The 20,558-nt window shown below is 47.4% G+C and overlaps 1 protein-coding gene across 1 annotated transcript; it reads left to right on the top strand.

The window, feature by feature from the left end:
* The first annotated feature begins 175 nt into the window (after positions 1 to 175).
* Positions 176 to 3,049, top strand: LOC135979551 (uncharacterized). Its single transcript, XM_065579885.1, has 2 exons — positions 176 to 1,147; positions 2,142 to 3,049. Exons 1-2 carry the CDS (start codon positions 571 to 573, stop codon positions 2,615 to 2,617), a joined length of 1,053 nt encoding a protein of 350 aa, XP_065435957.1. The 5' UTR covers positions 176 to 570; the 3' UTR covers positions 2,618 to 3,049.
* The last annotated feature ends 17,509 nt before the right edge of the window (positions 3,050 to 20,558 follow it).

Genomic DNA, 20,558 nt, shown 5'->3' with positions numbered 1-20,558 from the left:
GAGATTTAGTCATCCAAGTCTCCATAAAATTGACTGGAATTAGGCATCAAGTTCCCCATAGGGAGTTTCCAGATTCATGTCCATTATCACAAATGTTCTCCAATGAAATATACCTGGCATGTGTTTGAGTTTGAGCTTGGTACTTTATATTGTCTGCTCACTGAGGGTAAATTAGGCCTGGTCTACACTAGGCGTTTATGTCGAAGTTAGCGCCGTTACATCGAATTAACCCTGCACCCGTCCACACTGCGATGCTATTTAGTTCGACATAGAGGTCTCTTTAATTCGACTTCTGTACTCCTCCCCGATGAGGGGAGTAGCGCCAAATTCGACATGGCCATGTCGAATTAGGCTAGGTGTGGATGGAAATCGACGCTAATAGCTCCGGGAGCTATCCCACAGTGCACCACTCTGTTGACGCTCTGGACAGCAGTGCGAGCTCGTATGCTCTGACCAGCCACACAGGAAAAGCCCCGGGAAAATTTGAATTGGAATTCCTTTTCCTGTCTGGCCAGTTTGAATCTCATTTCCTGTCTGGACATCGTGGCGAGCACAGCAGCACTGGCAACGATGCAGAGCTCTCCAGCAGTGATGGCCGTGCAGTCTGTGAATAGAAAGAGGGCCCCAGCATGGACTGATCGGGAAGTCTTGGATCTCATCGCTGTGTGGGGCGATGAGTCCGTGCTTTCCGAGCTGCGATCCAAAAGACGGAATGCAAAGATGTACGAGAAGATCTCTAAAGACATGGCAGAGAGAGGATACAGCCAGGATGCAACGCAGTGCCGCGTGAAAATCAAGGAGCTGAGACAAGGCTACCAGAAGACCAAAGAGGCAAACGGACGCTCCGGATCCCATCCCCAGACATCCCGTTTCTACGAGGCACTGCATTCCATCCTCGGTGCGGCCGCCACCACTACCCCACCAGTGACCGTGGACTCTGAGGATGGGGTAGTGTCCACGGCCGGTTCCTCGGACATGTTAGGGGACGTGGAAGATGAGGAAGGAGATGAGGAGGGCGAGGCAGTCGGCAGCGCTCACAACGCTGATTTCCCCGACAGCCAGGATCTCTTCATCACCCTTACAGAGATTCCCTACGAAGCGTCACCAGCCATTACCCCGGACACAGAATCTGGTGAAGGATCAGCCAGTAAGTGTTGTAAACATCTAAACATTTATTTTTAACAAAACAGGAATATTAACAATTTAAAGAATGGGTTGTTCATGATTAGTGTGCCCTATGCGCTTAACGGTTTAGTCATGGGCAGTGCAAGTTTTGAAAAAAAATCTAGCAATGTCCGGTTTTCAGTGATTGTCCTGCACAAGCCGCTCTACTGTTTATTCCCTGCTACTGCAGCTACAGTAAAATGCGGTCTATATGTCCGGGGATAGAGCAGTAGTCCTCCTGGGATATCTCCACGAAGCTCTCCTGGAGGTAACTTGAAAGCCGTTCCATGAGGTTCCTGGGGAGAGCGGCCTTATTGGGTCCTCCGAAGTACGAGACGTTGCTGCGCCACGAGACTATCACGTACTCGGGAATCATTGCTCTGCACAGCAGGGCGGCATACGGCCCTGGTCTTTGGAGGCTTTCCCGGAGCATTCTCTGTCTGTCGCTCTCAGAGATCCTCATCAGGGTGATGTCGCCCATGGTGACCTGCTTTTAATTAGGTAGGGGAATGTTAGTGTTGGGACTGCTTTCCCGTTCCTTGACAGAACTGTAACCGCTGGTTTTTAGCCACACGGTGGAGGCAGGAGAGGGGCAGCCGAAAGGGATCGTTCCCGGGGACAGCCGCGAGGGGGTGGGACAGGGGCAGAGTTCCTGCTTGCCGGATTGCTGGCTGCAGGAACTGACATAGCTTTAAATGTGAAATGAGGCCAGTGGTAATCTAAAAGTTTTAAACTGCCACAAGTGTACGGCTTACCATGTCTGCCTGCAACAGAAATTCCGTTGTGCTGCCCCGCTTCTCAAATGTGCTGTGCAAGACCCCAGGCACTGAATGCGAAGGCCGAAAATTCGACCTTGTGCTGAGTGCGCATGTGATAGGTGCTGTGCATGGTCTTGTTCACAGAGAAAGACTATGTTCTTTGTTCACAACTACATTTTTCTTTCTGAGGAATTCACTCCCTTTTTCCCATTTCCACAGCCCCATCTGCGACTGTCTCACAACCTAGCCTGGAATCACACTCCCAGAGGCTAGCGCGGATTAGGCGTAGGAAGAGGAGGACATGGGAGGACATGTTCTCTGAGCTTATGGCCTGTTCCCAAGCCCAGACAGCACAGCAGACCCAGTGGCGGGAGAACTTGACCCGAATGCACCAAGCCAACATGGATCGGGAGGAGAGGTGGCGGCAGGAAGACCAGCAGGCGACTCAAACGCTGCTTGGACTACTGAGGGAGCAAACAGACACGCTCCGGCGCCTTGTGGATGTTCTGCAGAAACGGAGGCAGGAGGACAGAGCCCCGCTGCAGTCCATCTATAACCGCCCTCCCCTGCCACCAAGTCCCATACCCACCTCACCCAAAGTGCAAAGAAGGAGAGGCGGCAGAGTCCCTGCTAACTCTCACTCCACCCCTGCAGAGAGCTCTAGTAGCAGAAGGCTCTCGTTTCCCAAAATTTGAACAGTTCTTTCCTTCCCGCCTGACACAAGCCCCCGTCCAAGTTTCACCTCCCAATGCCATGTGTAGTTGATAATAAAAAATACGTTTCTGTAAACTACTGTTTCAATCATGTTCTTTTGGAGGAGGATGGGAAAGGGGGTTGGTAATTGGACAGGACAGTCACCTTTGGCAGGGTACATAGTCGGGGGCAGGCACAGCAGCAGGGCACATACACAGTGCAGTGATGCAGTGACTAGTTACCCTGGTTAGTCTGGGAGGTTGTTTTCATGTTATGTGGTGGGGGGTGGGTTGCTCTGTGACTTTGTGGCAGGGGAGGGCAGTTACAGATCTTAAGCGGCGGTCCTTAGGCAGGATCACAGAGCCACACAGCAGGGGATCTGTAACCGTCCTCCCCCTGCCACAAAGTCACATAGACCCCCCTATACACACAGTCCCGATCAGGAGGGGTGACAGGCTCCGTTGAAACAACCATCCCACCGCAGCGGAGCCTGTCAATCCTTGAGTTTAGAAGCTGCATTCGCGTCACTACACTACACCCGCTCCGCACCACAGTCTGCGTCCCAGTTTTAAAAAATTCCCGCGAAAACAGTATTAAAGAAAATGGTGTGCTTTAACAAAGTTGAACTATTTTTATTTCGCAACGTGTGTTGGAAGGGGGGTGAAGGGGGTATGTAACTGGATAGGATAGTCAACATTACCTGGGTAAAGAAACGGGGGCAGGTTTAGCTTCTCAGTACACAAACTTTAAAGTCACAGGTTACCCTGCTCACTGAGGAACTTTGCTTTCAAAGCCTCCCGGATGCACAGCGCTTCACGCTGGTCTCTTCTAATCGCCCGGCTGTCTGGCTGTGAGTAATCAGCAGCCAGGCTATTTTCCTCAACCTCCCACCCCGCCATAAAGGTCTCCCCCTTGCTCTCACAGAGATTGTGGAGCACACAGCAAGCTGCTATAACAATGGGGATATTGGTTTCGCTGAGATCACAGCGAGTCAGTAAGCTTCTCCATCTCCCCTTGAGACGGCCAAAAGCACACTCCACCACCATTCTGCACTTGCTCGGCCGGTAGTTGAAGAGTTCTTTTTCAGTGTCCAGGGCGCCAGTATAGGGCTTCATGAGCCAGGGCATTAGCGGGTAGGCTGGGTCCCCGAGGATGACTATAGGCATCTCCACATCCCCAACAGTTATTTTGTGGTCCGGGAAGTAAATACCTTGTTGCAGCCGTCTAAACAGACCAGAGTTCCTGAAAACACGAGCGTCATGAACCTTGCCCGGCCATCCCACGTAGATGTTGGTAAAACGTCCCCTGTGGTCCACCAGTGCTTGCAGCACCATGGAAAAGTAGCCCTTTCGGTTAATGTACTGGGTGGCCTGGTGGTCCGGTGCCAGGATAGGGATGTGAGTTCCATCTATGGCCCCACCGCAGTTTGGGAATCCCATTGCTGCGAAGCCATCTATGATCGCCTCCACGTTTCCCAGGGTCACTACCTTTGGCAGCAGTACATCAACGATTGCCTTGGCTACTTGCATCACAACAACCCCCACGGTAGATTTGCCCACCCCAAACTGGTTCGCGACTGACCGGTAGCTGTCTGGCGTTGCAAGCTTCCAGAGGGCTATGGCCACTCGCTTCTGTACACTCAGTGCAGCTCGCAACCGGGTGTCACTGCGCTTCAGGGCAGGGGACAGCAACTCACAAAGTTCAAGGGAAGTTCCCTTCCGCATGCGAAAGTTTTGCAGCCACTGGGATTCATCCCAGACCTGCAGCACTATGCGGTCCCACCACTCAGTGCTTGTTTCCCATGCCCAGAATCGCCGTTCCACGGCATCAACATGACCCATTGCCACCGCGATGTCCTCGGCGCTGGGTCCCCTGCTTTCTGACAGGTCCGTGCTACTCTCAGACTTCAGGACATCACCGCGGTGCCGTAGCCTCCTCGCCTGACTTTTCTGCATCTGCCTCAGGGAAACCTGTATGATAAGCTGCGAGGCATTGAGAGCGGCCACAACTGCAGCGATGGTCGCAGCGTGCTCCATGCTCGCAGTGCTGTGGCGTCCGCGCTGTCAATGACTGGAAAAGTGCGCAAAATGATTTCCCGCCGGCGCTTTCAGGGAGGGAGGGCAGGAGTGATGGACGGATGACGACAGTTACCCAAAAGCTCCCTCGACACATTTTGTTACCCAGAAGGCATTGCCGGCTACACCCAGAATTCCAATGGGCAGAGGGGACTGCGGGAACTGTGGGATAGCTGACCACAGTGCACCGCTTCGAATGTCGACGCTTTCACCATTAGTGTGGACGCACAAAGTCGAATTACTGTCCTTAGTGTGGACACACACGTTCGAATTTGCAATATCGATTACAAAAATTCGATGCAAGTAAAATCGAACTACTCTCGTAGTGTAGACAAGGCCTTAGAAAGCACTCATACTTTAAATCCTTCCAGATTAGGGTGACCAGACAGTAAATGTGAAAAATCGGGACGGGGGTGGGGGTAATAGGAACCTATAGAAGAAAAAGACCCAGAAACCGGAACTGTCCCTATAGAATCGGGACATCTGGTCACCCTATTCCAGATAATCCTTTTAGATGACTACAATGTCTGTTATGTCCCAGTCACTTGGTTACTACTGCTTTGAATCACATCCCCTGGCAGTGTTGCTAATCTCAAGCATTTGAAAACCATGAATCAGGCTTCCAAACATCATGCAATTGGCTTAAAATCTTGAGATCTTTAAAAAATAATACACACGGGGTTTAGAGATGGGGCAGGGAAGGATAATTCTGTTTTGTGCAAGATTTTTATTTTTCAGAATTTGGTTTAGGAACAAACCCACAGTTTTTGAAAAGTTTCTGAAAAAGGGAACGGATCCCTGGAGTCATGGACCCTGACAATTTTGGATGTTCCCAGCCCCCAGAGCAATCGGCATGTGTGTCTGCTCCAAGTCCATGGACTCTGGAAGCTCTGAGGTTGCTAGCAGGCCACTGGGCAGGTTGCAAAGGAGCTGGGCAGGTGAACTAGCAGAAACCAGGCAGGATTCGGATGCAGGCAGAGTTTCCTCAATTCCATGGTGCTGCAGTGAAATTGGCCCTTCTTCACGAAATGTCCCAATTTCACTCAGTCAGCAAATTGCAATGGAACAATGTTTCTGGGCCCTGGAGAGAGTCACGTTTTCAAGCTTTTCTTAGCAACCCTTAGGGCTAGAAACATACTTAAAAAAAATCGGAGATTCTTAACTGATCACATGACTGAAGGACCTGGGGCTTTAAGAGAAGCACCAAATATCATGAGAATTGGCAACTGTGCCTTCAATCTATGCTATCCTTGCTCTAGGAGATTTCTGGCCACTTGACTCCAGTCCCAATTTCTTATGCCTACTAGTGGTACACACTGCCAGGTCCTTCATCTCTCTAGGTCATTCGCCGTGACACAGGAATATGATACAGGTGGGAAATGGTGAAGAAATAATTTTGGCACAGAAGCAACAATGGAAAGCAATGTGCAAGGCAAGGATCTGAAGGAGGGGGAGGGAGGATACTTGAAGAGGGAGCATAGGGGGGTTGCATGAAGCCACAGGTGAGAGAATGAGATAAAAGGAGAAATTGCTGTATAGAAGAGGAGTGTGGGGAGAGTGGAGAGAGAAAGAAAGAAGAAATAAGGCTGAAGAGACATGAAGGCAAAACTATGTAACGCCTCAAAAGTGAGACTTTCTCCATTTGTTTCCTTCTTCTGGCTTCCCCTTCCCCATTTTATCAAACACAACCAGCTTGTTTTCAATCCAAGGCCCTTCACAGGCTATCAACACTGTGAGGCTCATCTGCTATTGCAGTGTCATCTACCACGTCCGCCCTTCCAATGCTACCCATTGGTTACATTTTTCAAACAAACACGGGCATGACTGGGGCTGCCGCAGTGCAAATAATTATTGTTATTTCCCCCTTATGGTTAGAGATCGGCCACACCAGAACCCACCGGATCCCAGTGTCCATCTTCCCCCCTCCCCCACTCACACGCATACACAACACTGGATAATGGTCAGACTGGCACTAGGGGCACGATTCTGAGATCGGCCATTAATTCCTGGCTCTGCTACAGGCTTCCTATGTGATTCTGGACAAAGCAAAGATTTCCTCTTTGCCTCAATTCCCTCTTTGTAAAATTTGGGTAATAATCCTTCCTTTCGCCCACCCTCTTCTGTCTTGTTTAATAGACTGTAAGCTCTTGAGGGGGGGAACTCTCCCTTACTATGTGTTTCCAGAGAACCTAGTACAGTGGGGCATTGACCTCTAATTGATAACACAACAACAATACATTACAGCCCTGACTTATCTCTATAATTGGCTGTAGCCAAAGCCCAGAATCTGAAAATCCTCAAAGGTTGCAGAAGTCGGATCTGAATCTGATTCCAGATCTGAAGTGTGTAAGTCAGATTCATCTCTATGTATAATACCGGATTCTTACCTAATATCCATCTGGACCTTCCAGGGTCTTCCATGAACCATATCCATTGCCCCTGTAATTTATCCTGAGACAGAAAAATGAACAATGTCTGTCTCAAGTTGCAAAAATGTTGCAAAAACAGCACATTTCCAAGTAAATGGAGAAAATGGAAAGTTATGTCCAGGAATCAGAACTGAAGGAAAATAGCTATCCCACCTCCACTGAAGGAAAGAAGTATTGTATCATAGCTACTGGTGGAAGAGAGAGTTCAATCACTCTTCATCCCTAAGGGATCATGTAGAGTATTGTGTCCAGTTCTGGGTGCCACATTTCAAGAAACATGGGAACAAATTGGAGAGAGTCCAGAGAAGAGCAACAAAAATGATTAAAGGTCTAGAAAACATGACCTATGAGGGAAGACTGAAAGAATTAGGTTTGTTTAGTCTGGAAAAGAAAAGACTGAGAGGAGACATAACAGTTTTCAAATACCTAACAGGTTGTTACAAGGAGGAGGGAGAAAAATTATTCTCCTTAACCTCTGATGATAGGACAAGAAGCAATGGGCTTAAATTGCAGCAAGGGAGGTTTAGGTTGGACATTAGGAAAAAAATCCTAATCGTCAGGGTGGTTAGGCACTGGAATAAATTGCCTGGGGAGGTTGTAGAATCTCCATCATTGGAGATTGTTCAGAGCAGGTTAGAGAAACACCTGTCAGGGATGTTCTTGATGGTGCTTGGTCCTGCCATGAGTGCAGGGGCCTGCACTTGATGACATCTCGAGGTCCCTTCCAGTCCTATGATTCTGTCATGGGTTAAGTGATGCTTTTTGTTAAGATGGCTGGTGCTAGTAGCTGGGTATGGCTCTGTTTTTTGCCCCCTTCCTCTGCCTGCACAGTTCTCAGCTCTAGGATACCGCTGCTTCTGTAGGCCACGCAGCAGGCTCCCCAGCCTTTAGAATTGCTTTCCCCCCTGCCCTGGGTCTGAGCTGTATTGGGGGCAGGGAAGGGAGATGAAAACTCCACGGTGTTTGGGTGAGGGCAGAAAGGGAGTGGCAGCAGTAGGAGGCAGAAGGGAGCAAATTGCATGGAAAAGAGGGGAAATGTTTGACTGGGCGTCATGGGTCTGAAAGGCAGCGGGCCTAGGGTTTAGGCTGTGATACCTCAGACCACTTCAATCTCTCCATTCCTGAGGAGAGCCCTGTTGGGTCATACATATAAAATCAAAGGATCCTAGAAGGAGCCTGGCTTGTGGTTGAAACTTGCCCGTAGCTCAATGTTATTAGTTTTACAGTAGCGACTGGAGGTGCAAACTGAGACCAGAGCCCCAGAGTCCTTGATTTCAATGGGGCTTCTTACAGTCTAAAGCATGTTAAGCATGTGCTTATGTTTCCTTGGATTGGGGTTAGCGAGCTCAGTACCTTGCTGGTCTGAGCTCTTATTCTGGGTGAGCTGAGAAGTTGGGAAATGTCTGTAGATCCTAGGAGAGCTGTTAAAGCAGAACTGCAAAGAAACTGGAGGGATCTGACAGCTTTATATGGCATAGTGTGTGGATGCGGTTGCTTAAGGGATACTAAACATCACACTTCAGGGCTTAAACCAATCTCTAATTATTAGAGATCCTGGCAGGATGTGGGGAAGGGCTGATTAGTCCACATCTGCCTATTGAAGGCTATTAAACCTTCTTTTGAAACCTCTGATACTAGCCACTATCAGAGACATGATACTGCACTAGATGGAGCTCAGGTCTGATCCAATCTGGCAATTTCTATGTGTTTATCCAGTATTTCATAATAAGACCGGTGAATCCAAATGCTTCTGCAGACCAAATTCCTTCTAAAGAGAGAATCTGAACCAGTGGGTGCTGCCCCATTCCAAACGGAGTGACCGTAGGCACTTATCGGCCAGAGAGGGGGTGCTCGTGACAGGCGGGCGTCGAGGCCGTTACACTGAAAACTGAAATCTGAAGTCAGATTTGATTCAGGTCTCTCTTAAACAGCTATAAACAGATGCAAATCAAGAGGAACTGCATTGAAATCCCCTGGAGTTCCATCTATGTAAAACCTGTGCAAACCAGATCATAATAATCATCATAATAATAAAAACCTCAACCACAACAATATACTCCACTGGACAGAGCTTTCTCCATGGGGTACTCCTGGGGGAATTCTGCAACAAAACAATATCTTTAAATTCTGTGTATTTAATTTGTCAAAATAACACTATATAATCACACCGGTTTCAATTATTTTGGTAATTTTTCAAAACACCTGCCAGCCACAGGGCCCCCCTGGCCCAGACACCTGCACCCCCTCCCATCCCCCAGAGCCCAGCTGCAGCCTTCCAAGCCCAGACACTCACACCCCTCCCTTTCCAAAGTCCAGGGAGCCAGAGGGAGAAACAACCTGATGCTGGGCCCTGTGCTTGTATGGAGTTTTCTGCATGTCACCTCCTCCTTTCAGGGTGTGCCAGGAGCCCTTCATCTCCATTTCCCTACCCTGGCAGCATCTCCTATGTGCAAGCTGGGAGCTGGACTCTGCTGGGTCCAGCGGCCCCTAGTGGCAGCCAGCAGCTCTGCAATGCCAAATCTGGGGGAAAGGGAGGAAATTCTGCACAGAATATTAATGTGGTGTGAATTCTGCACTGTGCAATGGTACAGAATTCCCCCAGGAACAATGGGGAGAAGAAGTGAGAACAAATAATCATGTCACTGCTGGTCGATGCTCAGATATTACGGTGATGTAAGTCTATATAGACTAGAATCAGAAATTGGAGCTTTATTTTGGGCCTCCTTCCACCCAAATGTGGAAGATCAATGATCCTTGTGCAAGAAAACAGGAATAGAAATAGTGGGCATGTGAGTAAAAATCTCTTCTCGCACCCCCGCTCCCAACAGAACAATAGATCTGAGGGCAATTATTCTGTACCCAAAATGTCTGGCTGCAACGTGAGTCTTAGTTACTTAATTGTGCGATTCTGTCATCAAGAGATCTGAAAACTCCTGGGAATCTGTCTTGGCTTTATAAAATAGCAATAAACACTTCACCTTAAAACTCCATCCTTTTACTAATGTAAATCCTTCGAAGTCTTTCAGTAAATGCCAGCTTTCATCAGCAGGTAGGGTTAGATTTGAATCAAGTTGGGATAAATTATTAGAGTTCAGGTAGTTTGAAGTCAATTGAAGTTTTGCCACTTGTCTTTAATAAGATCAGGATTTAGTGCAAAATATAGTCATATATGCAACTGACATGAAAATTATCAATATATTTCTAACCGGTAAAGCAGAACTAAATGACAAACTCACTTTTCTTCAACACTAAAAAAAAATGTCCATGTGGCTCTAAGTTAGTGGTTCTCAGACTTTTGTACTGGTGACCCCTTTCACACAGCAAGTCTCTGAGTGCGTCATACATTAAAAACACTTGTTTATATTTAATACCGTTATAAATGCTGGAGGCAAAGCGGGGTTTGGGATGGTGGTTGACAGCTTGCGACCCCCATATAATAACCTCGCGACCCCCTGAGGGGTCCCGACCCCCAGTTTGAGAACCCCTGCTGTAAGTACAATGTATGTACTGTATAGCAGGGAGGTAGTGCCACAGATAAGGCTGAGTTTGCTTCCACTTAAGCAGAGATTCACTGTGGTGTGCTGAGGTCACTGCCTTTCATGCTGATCATATTAACTCGTTTCCTTGTACTCCCCTACTAATCTGTCTGTGTCCCGCTGTTCCCTCTTGACATATTTAAGCCATGTCCTCCTCATATTTACAGCACTACGCCCTGACTAAAGAATGAATTTTCTGAGAATTTGCTAGTGAATCTGTTAATTAATTTCTGAGTTAAAATTAATTTTAAAAATATGTCCTTTAAAAATTTAACAGAGTGTCAATCCATTTATTTCTCCCTAAATAACCCAACCCAGGTCCTCCCTATTTCAATGGAAATGACCAAAGAACTAAGTCTTGGGTGGATCTGGGGCAGTGGGTGGTTTTTGAAAAGAACTTTTTAGGTCTTTTTCCCTGTTATTTTACTTAACTGAAAATGTCCCCTTCACAGCAAGATGTATTAACAAACCACTATTGATAGTGTCATAGTCTTTGAAACAATTTACATAGTAATTTATTTCGAAATCACTGTGCATGCAAGCTCGTTTTCATTAGTACTGTCGAAAGGCTCGCCACTTTTCCCAAGGGCAGGACACACAGCCTCAAATGCTCTGGGACTGGCTGGTGGAGCTCCAGCACCCCCTGTGTCCCGTTGTGAGCTCCTCTAGCAACTCCACCTTAGTTCAGACTCCCGGGGAGATTTTACCTTCCTATGGGGTGATGCAACCCAGCAAGTGTTTACAGTGACCCGGGGCAGCCTTTTCAAAGCAAGGTAGCATTTCATAGTCACCTGGAGTTTTGCATGAGCAAGTCCCAAGGCTAGCAGAGGAAAACCAAGCTTAAGAGAAAGTGAAGTGTAATAATAAAATCCGGCAGGCCATAAAAGGATTTGAAGAGCAATTAGCAAAAGACACAAAAACAGAAAGTTGTTTTTAAGTACCTCAGCAGCAGGAAGCCTGTTAAACAACCAATGGACAATTGAGGTGCTAAAGGAGCACTCAAGGAAGATAAGGTCATTGTGAAGAATCTCAATGAACTTTTTGCATTGGTCTTTACTGCAGGACCAGATGGTATTCACGCACAAGTTCTGAAGGAACTCAAATATGAAATTTGCACAACTACTAACTGTGGTATGTAACCTATCCCTGAAATCAGCCTCTGTACCAGATGACTGCAGGAAAATTAATATAACCCTGATTTCAAAAAATGATAGAGATGATCCTAGCAATTACAACAGTAAGTTTAATTTCATTACCAGGCAAATTGGTTGAAACTATAGCAAAGAACAGAATTATCAGATACATAGATAAACATGATTTTTGAGGGAAGAGTCAACATGGTTTTTATAAAGGGAAATCATGCCTCACCAATCTATTAGGATTCTTGGAGCGGGGTCAGCAAACCTGTAGACAAGGGTGATCCAATGGATATAGTGTACCCGGACTTTCCAAAAACCTTTGACCAAGCCCATCACCAAAGGCTCTTAAGCGAACTAAGCAGTCATGGGGTAAGAGGGAAGGTTCTGTCATGGATCAGTAGCTGGTTAAAAGACAGGAAACAAAGGGTAGGAATAAATGGCCAGCTTTCACAATGGTGAGAGGTAAACAACGGGGCTCCATAAAGAACTGTATTAAACATATTAATACATTATCTGGGAAAAGGGGTAAAGAGGGACGTTTCAAAGCTCGCAGATGATACAAAACTACTCAAGATAGTTAAGTCCTAACCTGATTGCAGAGAGTTAAAGAGGGACCTCACAAAACTGGACGATCAGCCAAGGAAATGACAGATAAATTCAGTGTTGATAATGCAAAGTAATGCACATTAGAAAACATAATCCTAACTAGACATACAAAATGATGGGTCTAAATTAGCTGTTACCACTCAAGAAAGAGATCTTGGGAGTCAGTGTGGACAGTTCTCTGAAAACTAAGTGATGTGGTGGTTCAAAAAGCCAACTTAATGTTAGGAAAGGGATAAATAATAAGAAAGAAAAGATCATATTGCCTGTATATAAATACATTGTATCCTCAGTCCCTGAATACTTTGTGCAGTTCTGGTTGCCCTATCTAAAAAAAAAAAAAGATATGTTAGAATTGAAAAAGTCCAGAGAAGCGAAATAAAAATGTCCAGCATTCAAGCTTTATTTTTTTTTTTTTGAGAAAAAGCTGAAATTTTCTGCTAAAATGGTTAATGCATAAGAATTTATGTGTATGTGTGTAAAAACTCCATAGGCAAGGGGAACATGTTCCGAAAGTTTTAATGGTGAATCGTTCCTCTTCAGAGAATTGCAGCCTTTCAAAATGGCCACCAGCTCTCATAATTGTTAACAGGAATGAGGCTAAAGCTGCCTTTAAGGAAAGACATCCTCTTTCAATATGAACCCCTCTGCCATTATTTCCAAAGCAGTAAAGTCAAGCTGCCCTCACAGAAGCTGGTAGTCCATGTCCGCACAGAGAGCCGTCCTTGAGAATAGAAGATGCAAGCTGTTTTGAAAGAGGGCAGTTCCTCTTGGTATCTTCTGAAGAAGAATTTTACTCTGGAAATATTTTGATTCAAATTGAGGGCTAGGGACAGAGCATCTTTTGGGGACAGAGAGTCACCAGCTTTCAAACTCGCTTCTACTTTGGTCCACAATCCCTTGGATGTGTTAACATTCTGGGAATGTGGTCAAGCACATCTTCTTTCCCAGGCTAGATTTGGGAAGATGTGTGGATGAGCTGATGCCTCCAGCATGTCTTTGGTTGAAGCTTGTAGGTTACTTTTATAGTTACAAAAGACAATTCTCTAACCTAGGACTTGTTTTTCAGATCTTCAGTTTTGACGTACCTGTTTCAAATTAGGAAGAGCACCTACAGCCTGTGATACAACCCCCACCTTTTCATGTTCTCTGTATGTATATATATCTCCTTATTATATGTTCCATTCTATGCATCCGAAGAAGTGGGATGTAGTTCACGAAAACTTATGCTCAAATAAATTTGTTAGTCTCTAAGGTGCCACAAGTACTCCTGTTCTTTTATTAAAAAAATCAGCTCCTCGCTAGAAGCTGATGCTGCATCACTGACCACCAAGTTCAATGAATGAGAACTGCATGGGACAAAAAAAGCTCGAGGGTTTAACACTCGGATCAGTGTCTGCGCTCCTCTCTTCTTTCCTCTCATGTTGGCACCATTATCGTAGACCTGACTTCTCATGTCAAAGCTATCGCAATTCCCATATCTTCCAGCTTTTTAAGAAGCATATTTGCCATTCCAGCTCCTGTAGTATCATCAATGTCAATACATTCTAGAAAATGCTCTCTGACAGCCACCATTGCAGGGACATTTTCACTAGGTTCTGTTGTTGTTACAACACGCACCATTAAAGTCATTTGTTCCGTACGGCTGATGTCGGTGTGCAGTCCAGAATAACAGAGTTATATCTTACTGACTTCAGATCTGCCACAATCTTCTCTTTGACTTTTGTTGCCAGTAATTGTATGATCTCATTTTGAATTATTTTTCCAAGGTCGTAGGGTGTGTCCATTTCTTGGGTGGTGACTCTTCTTAGATGCTCCTGGAGTACAGCATCAAACTCAGCCATCAGCTCCACAATTTTAAGGAAGTTTCCATTGTTTGGCACATACAGCTGATCTGAAGTGCCACGCAGTGCTAGGTTTTGGGTAGCAAGCATTCTCACAATGGCAATGAGCCTTTTCAGAACATTTTGCCAGTAAAGAGACTCTGATGCAATCTTCTCTTGATGCTGATCATCTATGGTGGCCTTTAACCTTAGTCTCATCTCAAGTTCTTTCCACCTATGGAATGCTCTCGCTTGATTTGCTGCCTTCTCATGGCATGCCAGATTTCTAGCCAGATTTTTCCAGTCCTTTGCTCCTGTAGAACCCAATGTGGCTGGAACATTAAACTGGAAGACTTTGCAACAAAAACAGTATGCAGCATTCTGGGTTTTTGAGTACATAAGCCATGGCCTCTCCACTTTGTCACCATTGGGGATTTCACACAAGTAATGTGTTGGAAGGAAACTTCTATTTTCATTAAAAAGCAACAGAGGGTCCTGTGGCACCTTTGAGACTAACAGAAGTACTGGGAGCATAAGCTTTCGTGGGTAAGAACCTCACTTCTTCAGATGCAAGTAATGGAAATCTCCAGAGGCAGGTATATATCAGTGTGGAGATAACATTGTCATTGTCTTTGGGGAACATGACGTTTTTCACCTGCTGTGGCCCATGCAGTACAAGGAAGTCCCTCAGGCTACTGCTCAAGTGGGTCCACCGTCCTGGATCATCTAGATTTAAGGAACTAAACTCAGCAGCAGCTGTTCCTTGCACCTCCACCACACTCTTCTCTGATCTACACTTTTCTTCAGGAATCTGCATGGTTACATCCATTGGAGATGGAGATATGGATGCTGCAGTAGCTGCCAGGTCACCTGCACTCTGACTAACTGGAAGATCAGGCATCTCCTCACCACTCACATCCTCACTGGGGCCGGAAGGCTCACCGTGAACATTTGTGTCTATGTATCTCAGGAGAGCTCCTTCCTGCTTAGATAGAAAAGCTTCTTTTGCTTTCTTTCTTTTTCTGAATGCTGCCCCAGAGGACAAATAAGCAGGCTGGTAGCAGGACCTGAGTGAGGGAAGATATCAGCGTCTTAAGGGCCTAACTAGCTCCTACTACCTCAGTTCACTACCTGTTCTCCTCAAGTGGGTTCAGGGAAGCAGCAGGAAACAGGAAGCTCCCTGAGAAGCTGGTGTTAATCAGTCCAGGCTCCTGGGGGTGCTGGAGAGGTACATAAGAGGCTCCTCCTCCTCTCTCTTCCTGCAGCTCCTGTTGCTTTCTGTTATTCCATCTCACCTTTTCTCCTGCCTGCCTCTTATATCTCTTGTGCCCTCCTTCCTCCAGCCCAGCACGCCACCATCTCTGTGCATCTAGAGCAGAGAGGATACATATGTACCAGGAGCAGACACAATTTTCTACACTCTGGGTCCTAGTGGCGCCCTCCACAGTCTGTCACCTGAGGCAGCCGCCTCAGTTTGCCTCATGGTAAGGCCAGCCCTGTCCTGTGGGCACGGAGAACCTAACTCCCACTGAGGTCAGCCAGGGAGGCTGGATGTGGACTTTACAGGAAATAGACAGTCAGGACAGCATAATCCACTGAAAAAATGGCGTATTGCTAATTGCAACCCAGGCTCTCACTGTGTGGCTCTTTGTCCTGCCTCTGCTGTCTAGAGCGTGAGCAGAGCTTGATGAGACAGCTGCTGCGGCTGTGGCCCCCATCGAAGCGCGTTTCCCGTCGTCTCTCTTCTGGCTGTGGATGCTCAACTGCAGCAGCTCTGCAGAGGTCCCAGCCTCGCTCTCTAATGTCCATTCTCCCCTTGCTCGCATGGTGATTCATGGACCATTGAGTAGCCTCGTGAAAACATCCCAGTTGTAGACACAGGCACCAGAACTGATTCCCCAAGCCAAAGTCCCCTTCGCAATCCAGGGAAACAGCCTGGGTTGTCTGGAGCGCGGGGTTTGGCCCATGGTGACTGCAGACACTGCACCTGCCGCACAGCGACTCCTGGGACCCCTCTAGCCCATCAGCACTCGGCTCTCCTGCATTCTGCTGAGCGGCTGAGATCTGGGGGAACAGAAACCCTTTGTTAGAGACGGAAAATCTCCTCCCAGGAACACTCTGTCAACGGCTGCCAGAGGCCTTCCCTGTGAAACCCCAAATGTGCAGCCCCTCGGATTCCCACAGGGGAGATCTCAGCTCATTCTCTTGTCACCCATGGCTGCAGTCTCTGACAGGGGGAATGAAGAGGGGTTTTTGCCAATGGTCCCTTCTACAACGCCCATAATGGGAGGCGGTTTGGCCTGGTGATGTAAGGCCCGGGTCTGAGAATCAGGGCTCCTGGGTTCTGTGACAATGGACAGGGATGTAATCTAGTGGGTGGAGCTGGATTGGTTGACACTGAGTGAGAGGGGCTTGTGCTGAAGGACCCTGGTTCAATCCCCACCAATTCCTGTGATGTCTACACATGGCCATGATTTTTCTTACCTATCAGTGTAGGTTGTTTAGCCTATTCCTGGACACATGTGTTACATCTGCTGCTGGCCATCCCTGAGATGTAGGTCCTTCATCCACACAAGGACATGGCACATCAAGGTCAATCCAGCAGCACCCATCCGGTCTTCACTTCCACAATGCACGGCGAGTATGAGCTTGACCAGAGAAAGACAGGGTGGTGTTCTTCAGGGGAATCTGCTGGAGCGCCCGTCTCCCCTGCTCCACCTCACACCCCGGCACCCTAAGTGTTTTCCAAAGATACCACTAATCTCGGATAAACAAAGCAGCTGAGATGAGGTCAGTGTGAGTGGATTTACTGAGCAGTCTCATTCTAATGGAAGAACAGATTTCTCCCCTGCTCTAGGGAGATTCCCATAGGAAAAAGTCTCTGATGGTGGAGGCAATGCAAACCCTCAGCCCCTTGAATTGTAGGAAATCAGGACTCGGGGAGTTAAGGGGTGTCTCTGTCCTGCTGGAGGGAGCAGATCTGGAGAGCAGAAAGAGCACTAGTGGCATTGTAGGAAAGACAGTGACTTCTACCTGTGAAGGTGGCTGAAGCTTCTTGCAGACATTAGAGTCCAGGATCCTTACATCTCTGTTGGGGATCCTTTCCCTAGGAATAAAATAAGGACATCACACAGAGAATGACGTCTGAAGCCCAGGTCTGGGATCCAGGGAAAAGGTATGATCTCAGCCAGGCTACATACCAGGAACCTGATTTTTGTCCCAAGAGCCACAATTACCCAGATGAGCTTTTCTTCTCCATTTGCTTTCAGGTTATTTACTCATAGTAGTCATTTGTTTGCTTTGCCGTGTTTCCACTCTCCGCATCTGTTCATTGGTTTCAGTAACATTCTTGCAGTTTTTGCTTCTGTTTCCTCTTATTACAGTGTAGCATCTGCTTAGCACTTTTTAAACAAATCAATTAGAAATAAAATCCTGATCCTCCATTGAAGAGGAAGGTTTCTGAGAATTTGGCTGCAGAACTTTAGTGTCTGCATATTTCATTCACTATTATTTATTCAAGTGCAGGTCTGATGCAATCTGCCCACCCAAGAATGCCCATATGAAGCACGGGGTGCCCTTAGAATACCTGTTAAAAGAGAAGAAGAGAGTAGATTAAAAGGTGGGGAAATCAACCAATGCATCAGCACTTGTCTGCATCATTGAAGCACCAGTCATGGGAGCCAAACAGGTTAAAAATCCCCATAGTTTTTCCCCACTAGACAGCCATCCAAAAAGAAAAAAAGGCCTTCAGCCAATTATTTCCTTACACTCTGAAGAGGTGAAATTCAGGCCTGTGCAGACAGCCAGGGCAAGGTCTGTGCATCACAGCGGGTTTAAGTGGCACTTCACTGCACAGGGGCTGTGAGATTTCAGTGGCAGAGTTTTCCTCCTGGATTGGAACAGCCGGCTGCAATCCTGCGAGGTACAGAGCAGAGAGAGGTTTGGGCCACAACGTTCACCTCAGAGGCTGAGCTTCTGCAGACTTTTGGGATGTTCCCATCTGAGGAGGATGCTTTTGGCCACCCCCAGTTCAGAGCTTTCAGTCACCTCAACCGGTGATTCTCTGGCACAACTCATCTAAAGTAGCTGAACTTTTCAGGCCTTGCCCCCATCTCCGACACCCCTTGCACCTCGCATTGCCTCTAATAGCCCCATCCCTTCTCTTGATCCCTGCCAAGCCCAAATACAGAGCCTAGCTCACCCTCCTCCTCTCTTAGACCCTCCCCTTACACGATCCTCCCCTACCTCTGACAGACTGGTCACTGTGCCCTTCCCCAGCTCCTGGAGGAATCCTGGCTCCTCAGAACAACCTGGGAATGGGTGGTTCCTACCTCTGTGTGGGGTGCGTGGTTTTCCGTCGAAGCATGACTGAGAGCCAGCACGTCTCGATTTCACAGGATGAGGTCATGGCTCCCCAAGCTGGGCCAGCTGCAGGCTGCATTGCTGGGGACAGATCCCAGACATTGGAAGACAGAGGAGGAGGAAGCCCCTGCTCATTCCTGGTTCAGAGATCCCCATCGAAGACGGGCCAAGAGGGGAGGAGAGAATGAAGGGCAGAAAGTGAAGCTGCCTCTGTGGGGAGGGCACTCCTGTAAAACCCAGTCCAGTTCCCAGATCTCCTCCACATTTCCAGGTGTGACTTTGGAGAGGTCATTTCATCACCTTCATTCCCTGTCTGTAAAATGGGGGTAGTAGTCCCCCCCACAGGAAGGAGAAGGTAGGACAGTCCCATTGTCTGTGAGGGGCTCGGTCCCTTTGGGCACGGATTGTGCCAGAGTGAGGGAAGGGACCCAGAGTTTGCTCCCTAGAGCCAGGGGAGGAGGATGGGATCAGAAGGTCATCCAAGGGGGATGGGTCAGGAACTGCTGCAACAGACGGGGCTTAGGGATTCAGTCAGTGCCAGGGACTTGCTACCTCCCTTCAGCAAATGGCTTCCCTCTTCTATCTGACTCCTTCCTAGTGTCCTCGAGGGGCTCCCTTCGTTCTTCTTGAATGTGGTGGATTCATTGACCCAGGTCGATAGCTGGGAAGTTTGGAGAGGCCATTAGTAGTGTGGCATGAAATCAGTGGGAAATCTATAGTTAGCAAAACAAAGGTGTCATTGGCCTTTGGAAATTTGGAGCTGATCTTTCCTCTTAGCCGAAGGTACTTGTGCACAGAGGGATGAAGCTCGCGTAGTCCACGAAAGCTTATGCTCTAATAAATTTGTTAGTCTCTAAGGTGCCACAAGTACTCCTGTTTTTTTTGCGGATACAGACTAACACGGCTGCTACTCTGAAACCTGTCATCTTGGTCATGTGATCTATGAGAGTCAGTTCCATCATGTGGCCATTTGAATGAGTGAAATTCCTGGCAATGGCTGCCATGCATGGAGCAGGGTCTTCAGAGGCCTGAGATGCCAAGAAGTTAGGTGCGTGGTGCCTTGGTGAAAGCGCAGAAGTCACGTGTGTCAAGCTAAGTCTGAATTTCAGTCCACATCTGGCAGCACCAAACAAAGCAGGCCCTGGTGGTCATAGTAGATGCATCTACTTCCATGAAGAATGCTGTGCGTCAAAATAGATGCAGTGGTGAAGGCAATTCTGAGCTGTTTGCGGGTTTGTTGGAACTTGGATGACAAACGAATGTGGCCATTATGTGGAGGAGAGCTCTCGTGGGGTTTACTGGCTCTGAGAACCCTGGGCCAATGCAGCAGTAAAGTTGGTGAAGTCTAGGAAGCGCAGCTCTTCTTGAGGACTTCAAACTTTGTCCCATTTATGAATGGCTTCCACCTTATTTGCATCAATCGTAACATCTTCTGGGGAGAAGATGTACCCCCTAAACTCTGTGGAGAGTTCGCTGGAGATATGCTTTACCAATTCTGTGTTGAGACCACGCTGCCGAAACCTCTCCAGGTCCGGATGAGGTGTGTGTGCTGCTCTGGGTTCTCCGAAAAGAGGAGTATGTCACCTGAATAGATGACACTGTTCCCAGATACATCACTGATGAAGGGTTGCAAGGTCAGGGGACCATTAGTTAGCTCCAATAGCATATCAGACAGTTAAAATGTCCATAGTGTGTTTTGAAATCTGTCTTCCATTTGTCCCTTGCCCAAATGAGTGTTAGATTGGAAATCCTCGCAGATGAAGTTTGAGGAAAACCTTTGCAGATTTCCTGGGAGCCAACAATTGTGAGATTCACAGCCGGGTGTAATGGCCTGGACTTGGACACTGGCTCTGGTTCTGCTTCTGCTTTGTTGATGGACTCTGATCTCGGTTTTGATCCTGGTGTGTCCCTGGATCTTGATTCTAGCACCAGTCTTAGCCTCACTCTCACACTTCTTATCAAACTGTCTGTACTGG

Source organism: Chrysemys picta, unplaced genomic scaffold (assembly GCF_011386835.1).
Source record: "Chrysemys picta bellii isolate R12L10 unplaced genomic scaffold, ASM1138683v2 scaf986, whole genome shotgun sequence".
NCBI lineage: Eukaryota > Metazoa > Chordata > Testudines > Emydidae > Chrysemys > Chrysemys picta.
The sequence above is the reverse complement of the archived record's forward strand: the minus strand, read 5'-3'. Positions and strand labels throughout refer to the sequence as shown.

Coding starts and splice junctions, on each gene's coding strand:
- LOC135979551 (XM_065579885.1), top strand. CDS start 571: ATGCAGAGCTCTCCAGCAGTGATGGCCGTGCAGTCTGTGAATAGAAAG. Junction 1,148..2,141: donor ATCTGGTGAAGGATCAGCCA/GTAAGTGTTGTA, acceptor CCATTTCCACAG/CCCCATCTGCGACTGTCTCA.